Source organism: Sceloporus undulatus, chromosome 2 (assembly GCF_019175285.1).
Source record: "Sceloporus undulatus isolate JIND9_A2432 ecotype Alabama chromosome 2, SceUnd_v1.1, whole genome shotgun sequence".
In the NCBI taxonomy this organism is placed as follows: domain Eukaryota; kingdom Metazoa; phylum Chordata; class Lepidosauria; order Squamata; family Phrynosomatidae; genus Sceloporus; species Sceloporus undulatus.
Window position 1 is genome coordinate 136,176,210 of NC_056523.1, and position 19,202 is coordinate 136,195,411.

Consider the following 19,202-nt stretch of genomic DNA (forward strand, 5'->3'; position numbering starts at 1 on the left):
ATTATTATTATTATTATTATTATTATTATTATTATTATTATTATTATTATTAACCTTTATTTATAAAGCGCTGTAAATTTACACAGCGCTGTACATACAATCTTTTTAATTAGACAGTTCCCTGCCCTCAGGCTTACAATCTAAAAAGACACGACACAAAAGGAGAAGGGAATCAGGTCGAGCAGTTCTTCTCTACCTCCGAGGCCTGGACCAAGGCAGATGGACTGGGGGGGGAGGGCTTGGCTTCTTAATGGATGGTTAAAAGGAGGCATCCTGGGGCAGAGAGGGGCTCACCCCTGGGAATGCTTCTCTAAACCATATAGTCTTTAACTCAGTTTTGAAACTGGGTAGAGAAGTGCTGAGGTGTGCATGTGGGGGAAGAAGGTTCCAGGAGTAAGGAGCAGTAAGTGAGAAGGGACAAATTCGGGAGGGGGCAGTGGTAGTCCTACACTGTGACAGGAGACCCTGACTACCAGAGCGGAGGGTGCGAGAAGGAATGTAAGGAGAAAGAAGTTCAGATAAGTAAGGAGGGGCCAGTCCATGGAGGGCTTTGAAAGTCAACAGCAAAAGCTGGTGCAGAGATTATTTAAACAAGATCTTTATGTCTGTGCATTTAAAACAAAGCAAAAACAAATGGGCACAGGTGCATCCCTTTGCACTAGAGCCTTTAATTGACTTCCAATCCTATTGGTTACTGGGCTGCTTTTAGGAGGATGACTCAGAGGAGTGATTTAAAACATAAACAAAGAACTGGAGCAAAATCTGCTTTGAAGAGATAAATCTCTGGCTCCATGTCTGTTAGCTAGAGCGCTTTAATTGCCAGAGATATGGTCCGGTAGGGCTCAAGAAAGAAAACATCATTTATTGTTGCAAATGAAAAGAAACACACTTGACAGCACAGGAATTCTGTTCATATCAGCTGGTAACAAAGAAAATGTATCAGCCTGATTTTCACCGTAGCCTTACAGTGGTCTATTGGAGCACGCCATATTGTTTTGCTGACTTCATGGTTTCAAAGGCATATGTTTGTTGATTATTACACCCAGTCACTCACACTCTTTCAAACAATGATATTTCTCTCATTGAACTAGTTCCCTGGATCCCAGGGCTATACCAGGGTGGACAAAATGTGTCCCTGTGGCCACGGGTAGTCACCAAATATGTTTTTGTGGTCCTCAGCACTCCTAGAATCCCTAGACTGCCCTTTTTCTGGTCAAAAGAAGACGGTGAATTGCTTCTTCTAGAAGCTCCACATGCAATAATTTATATCTTTTAAACAGGATTCAAGGCCTCCCTGAACTAACATAGAAAATTCCCCTTTTTTCAGAACCAGAAGTAGTCTACTTTGGGACTGTTTGTTTGTTTTGGTAGTCCATGAGGCTCCTAGAGGATCCCAGGGAATAAAAATGGTTCCTGTATCTGTTGCAATTGCCCACTCCTGGACTATCAAGTATAGTGATAGTAACAGTCCAGCAAGGGAGTGGAACAATAAGGGGAAGCACAGGCTTGAATCTGTTGTTTAGTTCCATCTACTGTAGTAGACCCATTGATTAAATAGAATTTACCCATGTGTTGACTCACCGTTCACCAATTGATTCAGTGATTATACTGTAGTTGGGAGTGACCAATAAGATTCAGGTCATTGTCTCCAGCCATGTCCATTTTATTCTAGATTGGCAGAGCTGATGACCAAACCTTTTCAATTGTAGGGACATCTATATCAAGTTTTACTACAGAACAAAGGCTAAAGTTTTATGCACAGGCAGGGGGTTGGACTGGATGGCCCTAGTGGTCTCTTCCAACTCTATGATTCTATGATTCTATGATTCTATGATTCTAAGACCATCTTTGTGGGGGAATGCTAGTCTGATTTATGAGTTGCTGTTTCATCAGCAGGAGCTAATGATAGAAGAAACTCTCCCAATAGGTGGGAATCTCTTGTCAGCATGTGGAACGTAAACCAATCAGAGTTAAGGGTGAGAGGGAAATATCCTCCTAATAGTTGCCACTTGTCAGTAGGAGGGCAAGAGAAACAGTCAGAAACACTATTTTGCATTGGGTGTAAGAGAGACAAACAGGCAGAGAACAGGAGAAAGAGTTCTGAGTTAGCTTCAGGTTCCAGGGATGTAGAGGTTTTGTTGAATTCCAGCTCCCATCAACATGGTCAGAGATTATGGGAGCTGAAGACCAACAACATCTGAAGAGTCACAGGTTTCCCATCCCTGACTTAAATTCATAGGAACATAAGATACTGTATTGTAATAGATGAGGTTATTTTCCAGCTCAGTATTGCCAGCTCTGAATGGCAGTCACTCTCCAAATATTTTACCAACACTTGTTACCTGAAGGTTTCAGCCATTGAACCTGGCATCTTCTGCAAGCAAAGTTGGCTCTACCCACGTGTTTATGGTCCTTTTTCAAGAGGGGGTTTGGGGACACGGTAAGAAATCTGAAGTGTGGGTTTGCAAATTTGCTGCCTGTCATAAAGGAATAATCACATAAAGGAATGTTCACTGTGTTTACATCCAAGGGAATTAAATTTTGCTGTGCTATCCGTAGAATTTGTCACCTGCTGGTTAAGGAAATAGGAAATCCATAGCAATATGTATTTGGAATTAAGTACCTCAGAAATTCATGGTGGTACTTCCAAATATGTACAATAAGCTGAAGATGTTTATCCCTCTCTGATGCATTCTTTTTCCCTCATTTGTAGCAGAAGAACAGTTCTCCTTTAAATATAGTCCTGGAAAACTGAGGGGAAGCCAGTATAAAGCTATGATGACCAAAGAAGAAATTGAAGAAGAACAAAGGTAGGTCTGGCTTCTTTAAGTTCAGCACGGCACTTAATGAGTCTAACCTGACAACCAGAAATTAGTTGATTTGTGTCATATCTTATACTTTTTGTAAAGGATGTTAGGGTGTGTTGCCCTGGTAATTAAAGAGCAGTTGACCCTCTCTATGGTATCCTTGTCATGAGGAACATTGCTTACTGGTGCTGTTGGCTAAGAATAGCCCCAGCCTTTCATTTCAAGTCAGGTTCTCAGAGGGCCCAAAGAACATTTCTCAGAATAACAAAAACTAATATTGGTAGTGACCATCACACAGACTCACAATGTATTGGTTTCCTGACAGTTCTTGGTCCTGCTGTGGACCTCTGATGCATAAACCCTTCTGTCATGAAAGGAGTATATGAGTAGTGTGAACTGCCATCTTTTTGCCTTTTTTATCCAGAATGCCCATGGGAATGATAATGCAACATGACATAGCATTGTTCCCTTTTGTGGCATGCTTCCAGGCTGCCATTTATTGCAGCTTTATTGGTGCATGAAGTGGTTACAAAGTGTTTTGAAACAAAGTTGAAACAAAGGTGAGCAACTTTGGCCTCTCCAGAAATTATGGCCTACAGATCCTGTCAGCTTCCTATTGGCATGGCCAGTATTATCATGATGGCAGGGCAAAACTTCTGGAGGGTAAGGTTCTGTACCTCTGCATTAAAGACTGCAAATGTCTTCTGCTTTGTATCTACCATGGTAAGCTTCCGCCTAAAAAACAAAATTTTCCGCAGTCCTCAAAGAGTACAAAAATGTCCGCTGTCACCACCCCCCCAGTGCTGGAAAATGCTTGAGTAATATATTTTGGCTGGCATAAAGAAAACCATGGAACCATGCCCACCTAGTGCCCTAAGAGCAGAATATGTAGTGTTACTTTTAAAAGCAGTTTGTTGCTATTACTTATTGTGAAGATTTGAAAAGAAACTCATTGATTTTATTCTTTTTTTAAATACTCTTTTGATAAGATAATAGAATAAAACAATTAAATCTCCCCCCCCCCCCCCGCTACACATTCCTCAAAATGTCCTTTGAAGGAAACATTTTTTAAAATAAAAACTAGGAAACATTACTTATTGCACCAATACAAGAGATACACTACTTGTAAATCATTCCTTCCAAGACCTGCAGCACACATTTACGAAGGATTACTCAGAACTAATCCCCAGTGAGCAAAAGACAGCTCACCTGTACGCAAATAATGACATGAGTCCAGTCAAGGGATGACACCATTTTTCATGTGATAAAGCATTTTGCAGTCAGTCAACTAATGATTTGTTTCCACTTAAAGAAAATAATTAGAAAAGCAGTGGTCTTACTTCTTTTCAAATATTTGGTGATTCTCTCTTGTTATTGTTGCTTTATGATGTGGTCAACAAAGTCTGCTTTGCCTTTCCTCTCTGTTGTTTTGTATGGTCTGCTTGGTCTCTGAGCTATATATAAATGTGCTTCTTAACAGAGACCTCAGGTCAGATTCATCTGCAGCTAAATGCTTGCAAACTCACCAGTTAACCATTAGGTCCTTAAATCCCGATGCTGACTTTAAAAGCACAAACATTTTAAAAACAATAATACTGTGGCACTTTGTTCCAATAACAATGGAGACTATAAAGTGTGTAATTTAAAAGAGCAGAAATGTTTGTTGTTTCTTCTGATGAAGCTTAGCTGAAAATTCTGCTGTAGTTTTAGAAAACAAAACAAAAGCAAAACCCCATGTGATTCTGAAATGAATACAGATCTAGAACTGAAATATATTCACAATAGTGTTAGATGGTTAAGTCTGCAAGCAGAATTCCTATTTATTTTTAAAAAGTAACAGATAAGTTTGGGAACTTATTCGTGAGTTGTGGACTGCACTCATGTGTCAGATCCAAATGGTGAGAATAAACACATTCTGTAGAGGACAGGGTTATGTTGAATAGCTGTAAAGTAGATGGTATTTCAGCAGCTGCAGGTTTTTGCATTCATTTAACATTGTGTCATGGCAAGACACACATTTCTGAATAGCCTTACTGTCTAAATGACCATTAAAAAAAAACATCCTCTAGAGCATGTGCTGATCCTATCTCCAGTAGTTGAGCCAAATGGTGCAAATGAGCAAAAAGAATAGGCAAATAACAAAAGAAATATCTAAATATGAACAAGAGAGTAATCACCTGATGTCTTATGACATTGTTTACCAGGTAAGTAATCATGTTGAAAAACTAAACCCTCAGTACAAATGAAATTGGGAATTCATTTCTAAAAATTGTGTATGCATGTTTTTGTGCATACATATCCATTCATGTAACATACGTTTCTTTTTCTAGGCTTCATGTGTGGGGGTAGGAGGCAGTTCACCTAACAGGCACAGCATGCTTACCAGTGTGTCTAGATTAGGGTAAAATTCCTTTTAGTCCTCACTTAAACACGAGTAGCACTGAAACAACCATTAGCTGATTGAGGTAAACATAAGCATTATCTTGTATATTTATGCTTTAGAACTGTATAATTAGAAACGTTCTGGAGGCCATCTTGTCTGCCCAGCTGCTTACCCTTAGGAATGATCTCAGGGCCTGAACAGATGGAGCAGGATAACACAGGCTGAGCCCATGCTATCCTGCCTCTGGTGCTCACCCAGGTAAGTCCCTGGATCGGCATGGGGATGGGTGGGTCTTCAAACATCCATCCCCACACTGACTTGGGACCTGGGGCCACTTCTTACCTTGCTGGCATGTGAATGATCTGAGAAACTCCACAGTTGCCCCATCTGATGCAGAAACGGGATGCCTGGCTGCAGACATCCCGTTTTTGCATCAGACGGGACAACTGTGGATCTTCTCAGACAGTTTGCATGCTGACAAGGTGAACAGCCCAATTTTATTGTGGAGGTTTTCTTTTTTTAGAAACTCAGTGCAAAACCAGGGCTATTTTATCACACGGTAAAAGCCCTTTACTCTGGGGTCACACCGGATCCTCTGGATCTGCATCTGTACTGGTACAATTGGGCCCAATCCTACCACTGGGGTTTCCAAGCTGGAGAAAGCCAGGCCATTTGGTTTGTGCAGACAACTCCTCACTCAGCTCTCCTTAACAGAAGAGCCAGTGCTGATTCATGAATTCGGTGAAATACCGTAAACTTGATGTGGTTACCATAGTGTCTCTTCTGAAAAGAGAACTTTATGCTAATGTTGAAAATGAAAAAACAACAACAACAAATTATCTAAGTTATATGATAAGGAAACAGATGAGCTCCAATTACTTGCTGAGATCTATCAGTGAGCAGCCAAACTACTATAATCTAACCTTTTTGTAAGTTTATCATACACCTCAAACCTAAATTCATTTTCTTACTAGTAGCTTTTTGAGCTGCTTGAACCATCACTTTATTTATCAAAAATAATTGTAGACACAGTGCTTAGGGCAGATTTATTATTATAAATAATACAATTGTTTGTATAGATAGAAAGAGTACAAGTTGCTTGGACTTTTGTCTTCATGCATATCAATAATGTAGATAAGGTAGATTCAGATGCTTCCAAGGAACCAGTTTTGTCCCACATGTCAAAATATAATTTGCTCTCCTTTCTTGGTTGGTAATTTTTCATATGCCACTGAGAATTTGACATATTGAGCATTTTTTACTTACTAGCATGAAAGCTTCTATAGATGTTAGCTAGTTTTTTTCTTGGGACAGCAGGTAAAAGAATGTGTTCAGGGAAGGTGTTTAATTATTCCAATGCTGTATTGTTGCTCCACTGCTGAGTGGTGTGAAATCTTGTTTCACTTTTTCCTGCTGGGTTCCCATCCCCACCTTGTCCACTAGAAAGTCTGGACATGTTTCTGCTTGTGTGACTGCATAGTTCTTGCAGGGAGGGTCCTTATAAAAGTATCCTATAGAACTGAACAAAAATGTCCTTTTGGAATTTTACATAGAAACCCAGATAACTGATAAAGCCATGTGTACCACAAGCAACAAAAAGTCCTATGGAAACTTAAAGAATACTGGGACATGAGCTTTCATGGGCCATACCCCAGTTCATCAGTTGCACAAAGTGTGTCATCCAGGATTTTTAATTTCCCTTTGACCACACTGACTAGTCATACTGCATCCATACCTGAAATCCAGGGCAGCACCTGATTCATCAGATGAAGTGGATTATGGCCAGGAAAGTTCAATGTGCCATTCATTTCACATTCTTTATCGATTCCACAGGAATGTTTTGTCATTTTTGCTGCAACAGATGAACAATGGACAACATGCAGACTCATTGCTGTATGTGATGTCCCAGCTATGTATGGCAGCTTACCAGGTGATAACTCCTGAAACTATACAACCAGGAAATAAATTGTGACCCATTTGAAAGCCGATAAGCAACTGGCAAGCTGCATATGTTGCACAGTCTACACATTGTAAAGGCCCAGTTTAGAAACACATGTATTAAATGTGTAGAGAAGGCAGTGCTGGTCTTCCATATGTTGATGAAAGAACAGTCCTATTTTTTTAACTATTAGCAAAGACTGACTGGGATTGGCAGGATCTGAAGCCCAACCATATTTGGAGATCCATAGGTTATCCAGTCCTGAAGCAGAACTGTGAGAGGTTCTCTAACCTCCATTAAGCAACTCTTCCATGGTAAACATGACTGTTCCTGTATCTTCCATCCAACAGAAAAATGAATTATTTTACAGGGTGGCTTTTTCATAAGAAGCAAATGTAGATGCCCTGTTACAGCTTCCCATCTTGGATTGCAATCACAGTATGCTTCCTGGTTGACAGTGTTTTTTGTGCTATATACATACACATATATCACTTTCCACAGTTTACTTGTAACACTGAATGCTTGCTATCTCTGTGCAGAGTCCTTTGCATTTGCAAAACTCCCTCCAACCTCCTGCACTAATTGGCATTGGCAGAATGTTGCATTTCTTCTAACGGATTCTCTGTTTCTTGTCAATGTGCCATATTTTCTCTGGTTCTCTGTGTCTGTCTGTTCTTCCAAGCTCTAGTTTTATTTTGTATCCTTTTCCACCCTTACCTCTAAGTGCTGGTTGTGGCATCAGCAATTTTTCATTTCAGGCTTCTCCAAACCATCCTTCTTTCTAGCTGGTTTGTTGGGGCAGGGCTGCCCTCAGGTAAGGAGCTACACTGGATCAGTTGAGGGAAGCCATGCCATCCACTACCCAATTCCCTTTATTCCCATCCCTGTGTGTGCGTGCGCATACACACTTGCTTCCCTCCCTTCTCCCTCCCCACTCCATCAGGCAGTGCCTGACAATGCTACCATTTTGATGTGACCAAGGTTTGCTGCATTTATATTACAGGATTGAGCTGACCTCTGACCTCACATCCCTGTAGCAAGTACCTTAGGTCCTCGGCCACAAACATTCTTACAAATCCTTTTGGTAAGGAGACCATGCATCTTAGAAGTAGTGGTACCACCTATAATCTCTGCTAATGTGATTTGAAACTAAAGTTGACCATGTTTCCCTACCCCAGCCTGCACCTTCCCTTCTCCCTCTTCATAACTAATTAATTAGTCTCCTTCCCCTCTGTGCCCCATTTCATTTTTCCTGAGCACCACAAATTGAATCACTATTAAAACAAAAACAGGGCATATCAGTCTCTTCCTAGGGGGATCCTGGGCTGGCTCTTATTATCTGTCCTCTGGCTTTCTTCTAAACAGCAAGAACTAAACAATTAAAGAGTGAGATGCAGGAGTTTGGCATCTCAGCTCTTAGGATCTAGGGATGGAAAGAATGTTTTAAAATATTCCAAAAATGGCTGGAAAACATGTTTTTCAAATGTTAAGAAATCCTTGGTTTGACAAGATTCTTTGCAGTTCAAGATTTATTCCACTCAGAATTTGCACATGGTTGTTTTGTGCAGAAAATTACATTTTCTGTGTATGTTTCTGGTTCAGAAAAGGCAGTTTTTGTGCACAACAACCATGCTCAAATTCGGCTCAGGCTAAGTCCCAAATTGTGAAATTCTTTGAAAAGCTTTTTGTAGTTTTCTAACACTTTCTTCAGTGGGAAGAAAATTGTTAAGATTATTCGTTGTTTCTTTCAAGAAGAAAATTAGTGGATTGTTACATCCCTATTAGGATCCATACATCAGATATCAGAGTGCACATTCTTCATCTAAGAATAGGAAACTTGCCTCCCAAACTGAACATTAGGGCTCCAGTTCAGTTGGCTGAATTGCTTGTGAGCTGGACAGCCCTTCTTTCCATTCTGCATTAGGATTGAGTTTCTGACTGTAATCCTTGTACCCTGTTGTGCCTAGAGCAAAGTTCCACCAAAAATGAATGGAATTCAGCATATGAGATCTTTCACTCCATAAAAATGATAATAAGTGAGTTTCTGTGTAAGATCTAAATATGAGAGAATGTGGCCTATCAAAGGCCTCACCTAGTGAACTGACAACTGTACTGAAAAATGACTGTTCTGTTTGAAGAGCCTATTCTTAACTACTGCAGGGAACCCATAATTCGTTAAACACATGCATAAAGCTTCCCTTCAGATCAGTGGAATTTTAACAGAGTGTCTGGACTGTGCCCCTAAGTCTTTGATATTAGAAATATTTCCATTACAGGATATACTGCCTACCCCATCTACTGAGACCCTACAATTTTGGCTTAAGTAGGCACCATGGAATAATAAGGCACTTAGGTGGTTATATAGACATCAGAATTCAGGCGGGGATTCCAGGGATGAGGAAAGACATGTTTATCTAGCATTTAAGTAGCACTTTTTGAATATCACTTCACATATATTATCTTACTGTATATCTGCAATGCAGAATTAAAGTAGTTTGACACCACTTTAACTGCCATGACTCTGTCCTACGGAATCCTTAGAATTGTAGTTTGATGAGTTATTCAGCCTGATCTGTGAGAGAACCCTGGTGCACCACCAAACTACATATCAAAGTATTCTGTAGGATAGCATCATAGCACTTAAAATGCTGTCAAACCATTTTAATTCTGCAGTGAGCATACATGCAGTGGGTCATCCTTACAACAACCCAATAAGGTAGATTAGTGTTGTTCTTCCCAGAGTAAAGTAGAGAGCGGAGAAAATTCCTTGCCCAAAGTCACTTACTGAGCTCATATCTGAATCTTGAACTGTTGACTACTTTATCAAACACTCAATCTTTTAATTCCTAAACTACTATAGCTCTCCTATGGTGCCTTGGGTTGACAGCTGACCATTAAATAAAACAAACCACAAACCAAAATGGATCACAAGGGAAGCTGGCTTCTGTGCTTCTAGCATACATTTTACATTGGCAGGTGATGCTTTTCAAATCAGGAGCTAACGTTTATCCACAACTAATTGCCAGATCAAAGTGCTTGTCACAGCTACGTGAATCACGTCAAAATCTAAGAAGTTAATTGTGGCTGACAGAGAGGTAATTCATGTGGTGTCTTGGACATGTTAGTTTTATTATCAGGGTTGTTTTTAATCATTGGAAGAGAAAATACATTATTAAAAGACACTTCTGTCCCCTCCCCCTTTCTTGGGGAGTGCTGAGGAAAGAATTATAGCAGAGCTATTCCAAGACAGAGGACAAGGAAACAGACAAGATCGGCAAAGCCGGAAAGTGGCCAGAGACCATGGCTTACAATTATGTTAAGGGTCAGCAAGCTAGGGGATCAATTTGAGATTAAAACTCAGCGGATTATAGCAGGAATGGAGGGAGAGAGAAGACACCGCTTCTGCTGGAAAAGAGGACAAGAACAGGGCATCGTGAGCAAGCTATGTGGCAAGAGTGTGGGGTCAAGAAAAGCCAAAACTTCCAGATAAGAATTAAGTGGTAAAAGTGTTATTGTATGCCTTCAGGTCATTTCTGATTTAAAGCTTAAAATTAACCTATCATGGGTTTTCTGGGACTGGGAGTGTGTGACTTACCTAAGGTCACCAAGTGGGTTTCCATGGCCAAGCAGGGAACCAAACCCTAGTCTCCAGAGTCATCATTCAATACTCAAATTGCTACACCATGCTGCCTCTAGCTAAGGAAGGAGCACATAGAAACAATTTCATCACTATGCCAAATACAGTGGGCTCTGTGCTGTCAGTTTCGCCAAGCTTTTGTTTTATAGTTTAGCTCCATTTTAGAACCTGGCTAGGTAACTGGGAATTGATGTCATTGTCCAGCACCACTTCCAGGGATAGCTTGGGAAGGTTACTGGGGATGATTACAACTCCCATAACCCCTCCAGCCAACATGAAGAGTAAAGACGCTGAATAAGGGCTTCTAGAAGATATCATCCCCAAAAGTACAGTGAGCCCTTGGTATCCACTGGAGTTTGGTTCCAGGACCCACCATGGATACCAAAATCCATTAAATACAATGGGGTAGTAAAATGGTATTCCTTCTAACAAATGGCAAAATCAAGGTTTGATTTTTTGGAATGTATATAGTTTTTAAATACTTTCAAACCAGGGATGCTTCAATCTGTGAATGAAAAAATCCATGGAAAATGAGTCCAAGGTGGAGAGACCAATGAACAGCCTGTAGCAAAAAAGCCTTAAGTCCAGGAACCTCCAAGAGTTTCTGGTTACTTACTGGGCCTAGCAATGCCAGCCCTGCAATGTTGCAGGTAATCCTAGATTTTTGGAATTTATCTAGGCAATTCTGTAGTAAATTAGCCAAAAGGTGCAGTCCATTAGCCACCTCAAGTGGAGAACTCTGCACTTAACCTAGGTTAGGTCCTTTGGCTTCATAGGAACAAACAGTGCCATTTCTGAAAACACTGCCTGAAAGGACATCCAGTAGACGTCATGGCAATTGCATTATGTATTTATTTATAAAACACTTACTACTTCTTCCCCAGTCTTTGCCTGCCACTCCAGAGGTCTAAAGTGTGTATTGTAGAAGCAGAATATATAGGGCATGTTGAGCAGGTGATTTGTGACTTATCCAATATATTTCCAGTTCTGTTGATGCTGTCATTTGATCCTGAAGGATGCAAGTTAGAATTTAACGGAGGATTTTATTCTGGACCAGCTCCTTTCAGTTTGTCTATTATGGTATATTTGTGTGTTTAAGGCAACATAAATTCCTGGAGCTAGGACGCCCTCTCTTGGCAAGTCTTTCTGACTTGAAATTTGCTAAACATCTCAGCTGCAAAATCTCTTTGCTCTGTTTGAATTGTATGGGCATATCCTGAACAGACTTTGTTATAGAACTAATTCCCCCATTCAGAGGACCCTTGGGATTGTAATTTGAAGGTAGGCATCTTTCACAGAATTCTCAGCACTCAAATTAAATGTTTTGGGATAGCAATGAAGAAAACCTTGATAGTCAGAGTGGTATAAAACCAATGCAGATTTTTTAGTACTGATAAGCAAGCAGCGAGATACATAGATTAACCAGGCTATAATTACGTACAAAGTCTTATACAGGCTGCATTCCACTTGTCTTTAGAAATTTCAGAGGAAGAAGGTTTTCTAATGATATGTGTGTGTGTGCATTTGTACACATATGCCTTCAAGTTGTCTACTGATTTATAATGACACCATAAATTTCATAGGGCTTTCTTAAGAAAGGAATATTCAGAGGCAGCAAGTGTACCACTTGCCAATTGTCTATTTGTTTTGTACCAAAGTTTTTCTCTCCCAGCATTCCCTTCCAGTTTTTTAGCTGAGAGAAACTGGGAGTGCAGCTCTTGTAGTGGGGATTGCCTCAATCATGGGGTTGAGCCTAAGGTATATGGCAATCAGGTATAAGACTAGCTCATGAGAATTCTTCATTTTGAGCTCAGCTGAGGAGAAGTTACTTTTGAGGGCATGACTCCCATAATGCCACTTGTCTGGGAGAGGTTCTAAGATTGGCACAACCAATTAACCACAATGAACTTTTCAGGCTCTGGTTTTTGAGGTATGAAACTGTGCACAGGTCCTTGATTGAGAAAAAGGCTCAGCTAGTTTGAGGCTGAACCAGCTGATCCCAAGTGATGAAGAGGGGAATGGGGGGGGGTTTATAAGAACAGGCATGGAGGGAACCTCCTATTTAACATGCTTGTTTTTTGAGATTCATTGGAGAAAGCTTGCATCAGACTCAGGTACCACAATCTGAAACTCAAATCTCATACAATGGAAAGAACTCAAATACCATTACTTCTGGCCACAACTGGAGTAGTATAGGTAAGGAACTGAAAGCACTTAGCCAAGCAGCAAAGAGGAGGCAAGCTGGAGTAGACTACAACCCCTTCCTGAAATCAAGCAGGATATATAGCAGGAAAGACCCACATTTTCCTAGAGTCTGACCCTATGTCTTTAAAGGAGAACAGACAAAATGGTATTTTTAGCCATAACACTACACTGTTGCAAATTGTATCATTAGGTTTGGTCAGTGAATATTGTAAGGAGAGCCACCTTCTCCATAGACCAAAAGAAAGAAGAAATAGCAGAGGGATTAGCCACAGCAGCTAAACATTCTGCCCAGTTTCCCCTTCTGCAAACAAAGCTACACCTTCAAGGGGAAGGGGATACATTTGATCAGATACCCTTGGGTGCCTGCCAACTCTGCTCTCCAGTGCATGCTTCCCCCTGCTTGCTCCTTAGTGATTTCTGCTTGCTGAATCCTAATGTGTGTAGTGGCCTTGGGATGGCAATCACCTTCCCTTCCCATTGTCATTTGCTGCCTCATGCTGCCTGCATTCTCATCCCTCTCCTCTTCTTCAGAGCTTTGCTTTCCTGTCCAGCATGATGCTTCTTTAGAATAAAAGAGGCTGGTAAGTTTCTGTTCCCTTTTTTGCTGTTCATCTTCTGCAGCACGATAGAGCATTCAAGGGTGGGAAGGACTAACAGAAGTCTGAGGACACGTCTGGGCTGTTACTGCAGTTGGCATAATGGAAAAAAAACAATTTTTCTCTGCAGCAGAGTGGGATGTTGTTCAAGCTGTTAACCAGCATAAGAAGGTTCAGACCAAGGGCAAGCCCTACCATTAGGTCAAGTGAAGGGGCTGTCTCAGGCAGTAGTTGCAGCAAGATATTGGAGAATTGCTTTGTGTTGCACATACCTCTAAGCTAGGCGGATGTTGTGTGTGGGAGTTACTCTTGTAGAAAGATTCAATTGCCATTCTAGCTGGCTTTTGTGCATGGAAAGGGAAATGAGTGTAGTGTCTTGTTCTTCGTTTTAGGTAGTAAAATGTTCTAGGCCAGACTATGGCGGGAAACAGACTGCCCAAAAAGGGCGGTCTGCTGCTGCCTCCATTTCCGCTGGCGGGAAGCCTCAGCTGCCAAACGGTGAGGCTTCCTGGCGGCAGAAAAAGAACCTGCAAAAAGCGGGTTCTTTTTATGTTGCGCCTGTGACGCACGAGTGCACAAATGGCGCACTTGTGACATCGCAAGTGCGACGGGATGTGCAGACACTACGCATCCATCACGTCAAAATGGTGGTGCCCGTGTGAACAGGGTGATGCCATTTTGACACACCCATCACGTGCTAGGGGTAAGGCTGGTATGGATGGTGCACCCTTGGCCAACCCCTAGCACGTGACGAGGACGGCGCAAAGGCCCATCTAAATCGGGCCTATTTTTCCCCTCTGCATTTTAACAATGGCACTATACTTGTAGGAATAAGCTAGATATTCTTGCATACACCTTGACTTTTAAAAACAGAACTTTCAGATGCCAGCTGGCCCATCTGTGCCTAGTTGTGCTACTGTTCTTGAAGATACTATTAAAAGAAGAGGGTTAAAAAAGGAGAAAGGTAAAGTTTTAATCCCTCAATAATTTTTACACCAGTATTTTCAGGCACCAATATCTAGCAATAATCTGCTTTCTTATACCCAGATTGACTTGTGGAAAATTCAGTTCAAGTCTCAATTGGGATAGAATTCCAGCATATTCTGGTAACAGCACACTGTGACTGACAACCAACAGTAAAATTGCTGACCACACTGGATTTTAAAATCTAGTGTTTTAGGAAGCAGGACCGGGTTTTCTTGATGTCAGTATCTCCCTGCATTTTCTGAAAAATCTGTGGCAGGTGAAGTTTTATGTTAGAATAGAGATCATCCTCCCTCTTTCTGACTGCAGTGACTTGGTGGACATCATCACAATGTCTATAGCCACCCTATCACCAACAGAAGGTCAAAAATGTAGGCAGCCGTGTTGATCCATATCCACATGCCTATTGTAGCAATTCTAACAAGCTCCACCAGTATTTTATCTTTTTTAAGGTTACTGGGTCCTAACTGTGTACCAAGCCACTCCAAAATATTTTGCATTAGATTACTCACTATATGAAATCCCATCCCCACATACTAGCTCCAGATTTGTAGACAAATTCAGAGATTAAAAGGTAACTAGGGTGAGGGACTGGCAAATGATTTTATAATTCTTTCTAATTAAAAGAAGAATAAAAAAACAGAATGGTGCTTTGACAGTGTGAAGTCTGACTCCACAACACCACTGTCTGGTTGTTCTATCCTAAGACTGATTCATACAAAACAGAACTGACATAATCTCTTTCATGTGAGGTTATTTGGTAACATTACAAAATCTTCCATATATAGAGGAGCTGTATTTTGGCCAGTGGGTCGAAGTTAATATTCATCTCAAGGAGAAGCTGGAGGGGCAAGGGGAATGTTGCTTTGAGCTATTGACTCTTTTCCATTTCTGCTCAGCTTTTACTTCTCCCCTGGTCTTTATTGTTCATCTATGCCCCATGTGATGCTCCTCCGCATCATGTTTTCATATGTTCTACAATGTATTGATCTTCCTGAAGCTGCTTCTCATTCTCCATCTGCTAACTTTTCAGGTGTTATGGATACCCTTATATTTTTTCTGTTTAGCAAGCAATATAGAATACAAGATGAATAGAAAAATGCAGGAAAATACAGAAGAAAACATGGAAGATACATTAGGAGAGTGTGAGCACATTCTTATAACACCAAGTATTCTGTATTGACATTTGCACAATATTTTTCAAATGTTGGCTCTGCAAAGAAGACAATTGTATCAAATTAATCATTTGTACTGTAAAGCATTATCCAGTGTCTTTTGTGGGTTTTTCTGGCTATGAGGCCATGTCCTAGAAGAGTTTATTCCTGACATTTTACCAGCAGCTGTGGCTGGGATCTTCAGAGAATGCTGGCCTGGAAGAGAGTGGGGTACATATACCGTTGATTGAGAGGAAGCAATTTACATGTTAATCTGTGTATTGTTATGTTGTTGAATGGCAAGGCCTCAGGGTGTCTATGTAATGAATAATCCATTGTCTGCTAGGAAAACTCCCTCATCCTGCATGGTTTTCATTTGCATTTGCTGGGTCTTGATTTTAGTGTTTTTCAGGATTGGTAGCCAAACCTTGTTTACTTTGAAAGCCATTGAGGGTGAGGGGGGTTTCCCAACCGACAATGAATCATTAATTAAATAGACACCCTGAGGCCTTGCCATTCAATAACAGAACAATACACAGATTAACATGCAAATCACTTCCCCTCAACCAACAATATTTATATCCCACTCTCTTCCATACCACCATTCTTTGAAGATCACAGCTGCATAGCCCCAAACACCCACAAAAAAACTATGGATGCTGCCATGAAAGCCTTCAACTTCAGATTATGCTATGTAATTATTGATAATTCAGGTAAAAATCTAAGTACATGAAAAATATTTAAGTACTTAATCTACTTTGGACTGTGGCGATAGTTAATTGTTCAGAAATTTGCATTTTGAAATGGTGGTGGACAGAATTCCCAAATGCTTGCAATAATTATTTTTAGATCTCACAATATTGTGCCCAGTAAGTGTCCCCTTCCTGTACATAAAGAGAAAAGGACATTCTGAATTTGATTCTAAAGTACTCAGTTATAAACAACCACAGCATAGTGACCCAGAATGTGAACACAAGAGGATCTTTCTTGCACAATATCCAAATTCTCAGCTTAATACTGAAATCCACATTGATCTTAAGCATCCTTCCCCACACATTCATCTTGAGTAATTTTCCACTGCAGCTCCTAGAATCCCCCAGCCAACATAACTTTTTACTCCACATACCTCCTCTGCATATTTTCATCCCTTAGTTATGTCTACTCACCACCAATAAAAATGTAGATACAAGACATGTATAGTGCAAATTGTCATTATTATTTACAGTATTTTTAAAAAATAGTAATAATAATCTACAACATTGTTAGTTTGTTGGAATGCAGTTCAACCTGTTTACTGAATCTCTTCTCTTATTTTGGACAATATAACTACACATCTACAACATTGTTAGTTTGTTGGAATGTGATTCTACCTGTTCGACTGAATCTCTCTCTCTTATTTTTGGACAATATAACTACACCTTAAGTTCCAAGTTAGCTATTAACACAAATAAAGCAATATTGGCTTAAGGGGGACACACCTTCATGCAAAAGCTTGTTGACTTCAACTGTACAGTTATTCAATGATCACTCTCACTGTTACAGTCTGCTTAACTTTGGCAAATCCACATCAGTATCACTGGACATTGCTGCATCTACCTTGCTTTCTCCACCTTTCCCATTATTCGGTCTATAACAGGAGAGAGGATGGTTGTGTCTAAATGGAGTAAGTTATCCTTTGTAAATTAATAAAACCCTTTCCAGCATAAAGGGGAGTACAGCATACCCCCATTGTACTGGATGGTTTTGTGCAAGTTCACTTAAATATGGAAGGTGAGAGTGGTACTTATGTAAACAGCAACATTTGTCCACTGCTGTCTGTTAATAATGGTTACCAGGTCCCATATTATCTCAAAAGCTGTTCTTAACAAGCAAATGTTCCGATTGTGTTTATGAAATGATTCAGTGTTTAACTTGTGAAAAACATAATACAATGGAAAACCGGATAAGGAAGTAGTGCTGGAATGTGTCTTTTAAGAAAGGGGCCATATTGTCAATAGAAGAGAGTTTGTTCATAGCTAGGCACTGTAGTAACCCCCTTCATTGTGAGGGCTTGTTGTTTGGGCTAGTGAAAAGGGGTTCTGACCTTCATGGGATGGCTCATGTATAACTTTTGGTGCCTGAGAAGTCTGTACCAGGGCATAATCACGATGTATGAATTAATATGACCTGTATGAACCAATTCATAAGTCTAGATCTATGAATCTCAGCAAACATATATCATGAAATATGTTGTTGTTCTAATGCCCTGGGATACTGAAAAGATGTAATATTCAGGGTAGGACACAAGGACATATTAAATCTATACCTTCCCCCAAAAATGTTTCAAGGGATCCTTGCCAATTGGTAGAGCTAGAACAGGCTAGAAATCTTCAAGATGCAAACCAGGAGGATTTATAGATGCTCAGCTTGTTGGGCTTAGACTATCCTGCTGCAAATGATGAAGCAAATGCTTTAAAATCTCAAGGCACCCTTTCTACTAAATGTTTTGTGTTCCTGCCCGGGTGGTTCAGAAACTTCCTCTCTGCAATAAGTTTTTTTCCTCCACTTATTACAAAAAGTAATCATACAAAATCTCCAAAGGTAACATGTCTCAAATGAATTCTCTTTATTTTTTTCTTGTTTCTCTTTGCAGAACTGAAGACTATATGAAGTTATCCCTAGACTCTTCCTAAGGCTTTTCCTTTTGGCATCTTTTAAAGGCTTGAGAAAAAACAACCCCCCAAACCTACCAGATACACATATCCAACTGAAATATAAATAACCCCTCAAAATATGGGACTTTCTCTTTGGCTGAAGCCAAGTTCCTCAGAAAAAAATCTTATAATGTCAAGACTGGACAAAATCTAAATCTATGTGTTTGGATGTGAACTATGTGGGCTGGAGAAAGTAGGAAGCACATTTTGAGGGGCTCTGTTCTTAGATGTGAAAGTAAGGTGCTTAACATAAGACAAACACACTTCGTCGTGCTAACTGCTTTATGATAAATTCCCTTTAGACAGCATGGACTATAAGGCTGGCAATTTAATCAGATCTGTCCAGTGACTCTGTTCAACTATCTGGTCCCCTTCTATCTGTCTGCCTTGGACCAAAACATTTCTTCATAGCTTTGAAGACAATACATTGAGAGTTGAAGCATTATGAATGCTCCCTTCACTTGCCGGTAGAGATTTGGTGGTAAGATGTAGACTCTAGTGTAGTCAGTCTTCCATTGTAGCCTTTTGATAAGAAGTGGTCCTCCATCTTAGGTAGTGGGAAATCCTAAGAACTAACAAGGATTAGCAGTGCAGGCCTCCCCAGAAGTAAGCCCCATTGAATCCAGTGGGGTTTATTTCAGATAATGGCACAAGGGTACAACCATACTGTAACTGTTTATTATTAGATGGTTTTTCATCATGAGGACTATAGGTTTATTGATGCGTGTAATAGCCAGTATATTTGACCCTAGCACCAGATCCCAATAATGGGGTTTGAAAAAGTAGTGTCCCTTGAGTTATGAT

At 40.3% G+C, this 19,202-nt stretch overlaps 1 protein-coding gene across 1 annotated transcript in view; it reads left to right on the top strand.

Annotated features, from left to right (window-relative positions):
- The window catches only part of MXRA7 (matrix remodeling associated 7), a 56,030-nt gene that overhangs the window by 25,467 nt on the left and 11,361 nt on the right, over positions 1-19,202 (top strand). Inside the window, exon 5 of the mRNA XM_042447550.1 lies at positions 2,714-2,810. Within this exon, the coding sequence (XP_042303484.1) occupies positions 2,714-2,810 (97 nt within the window). The remainder of the gene's footprint in view (positions 1-2,713; positions 2,811-19,202) is intronic.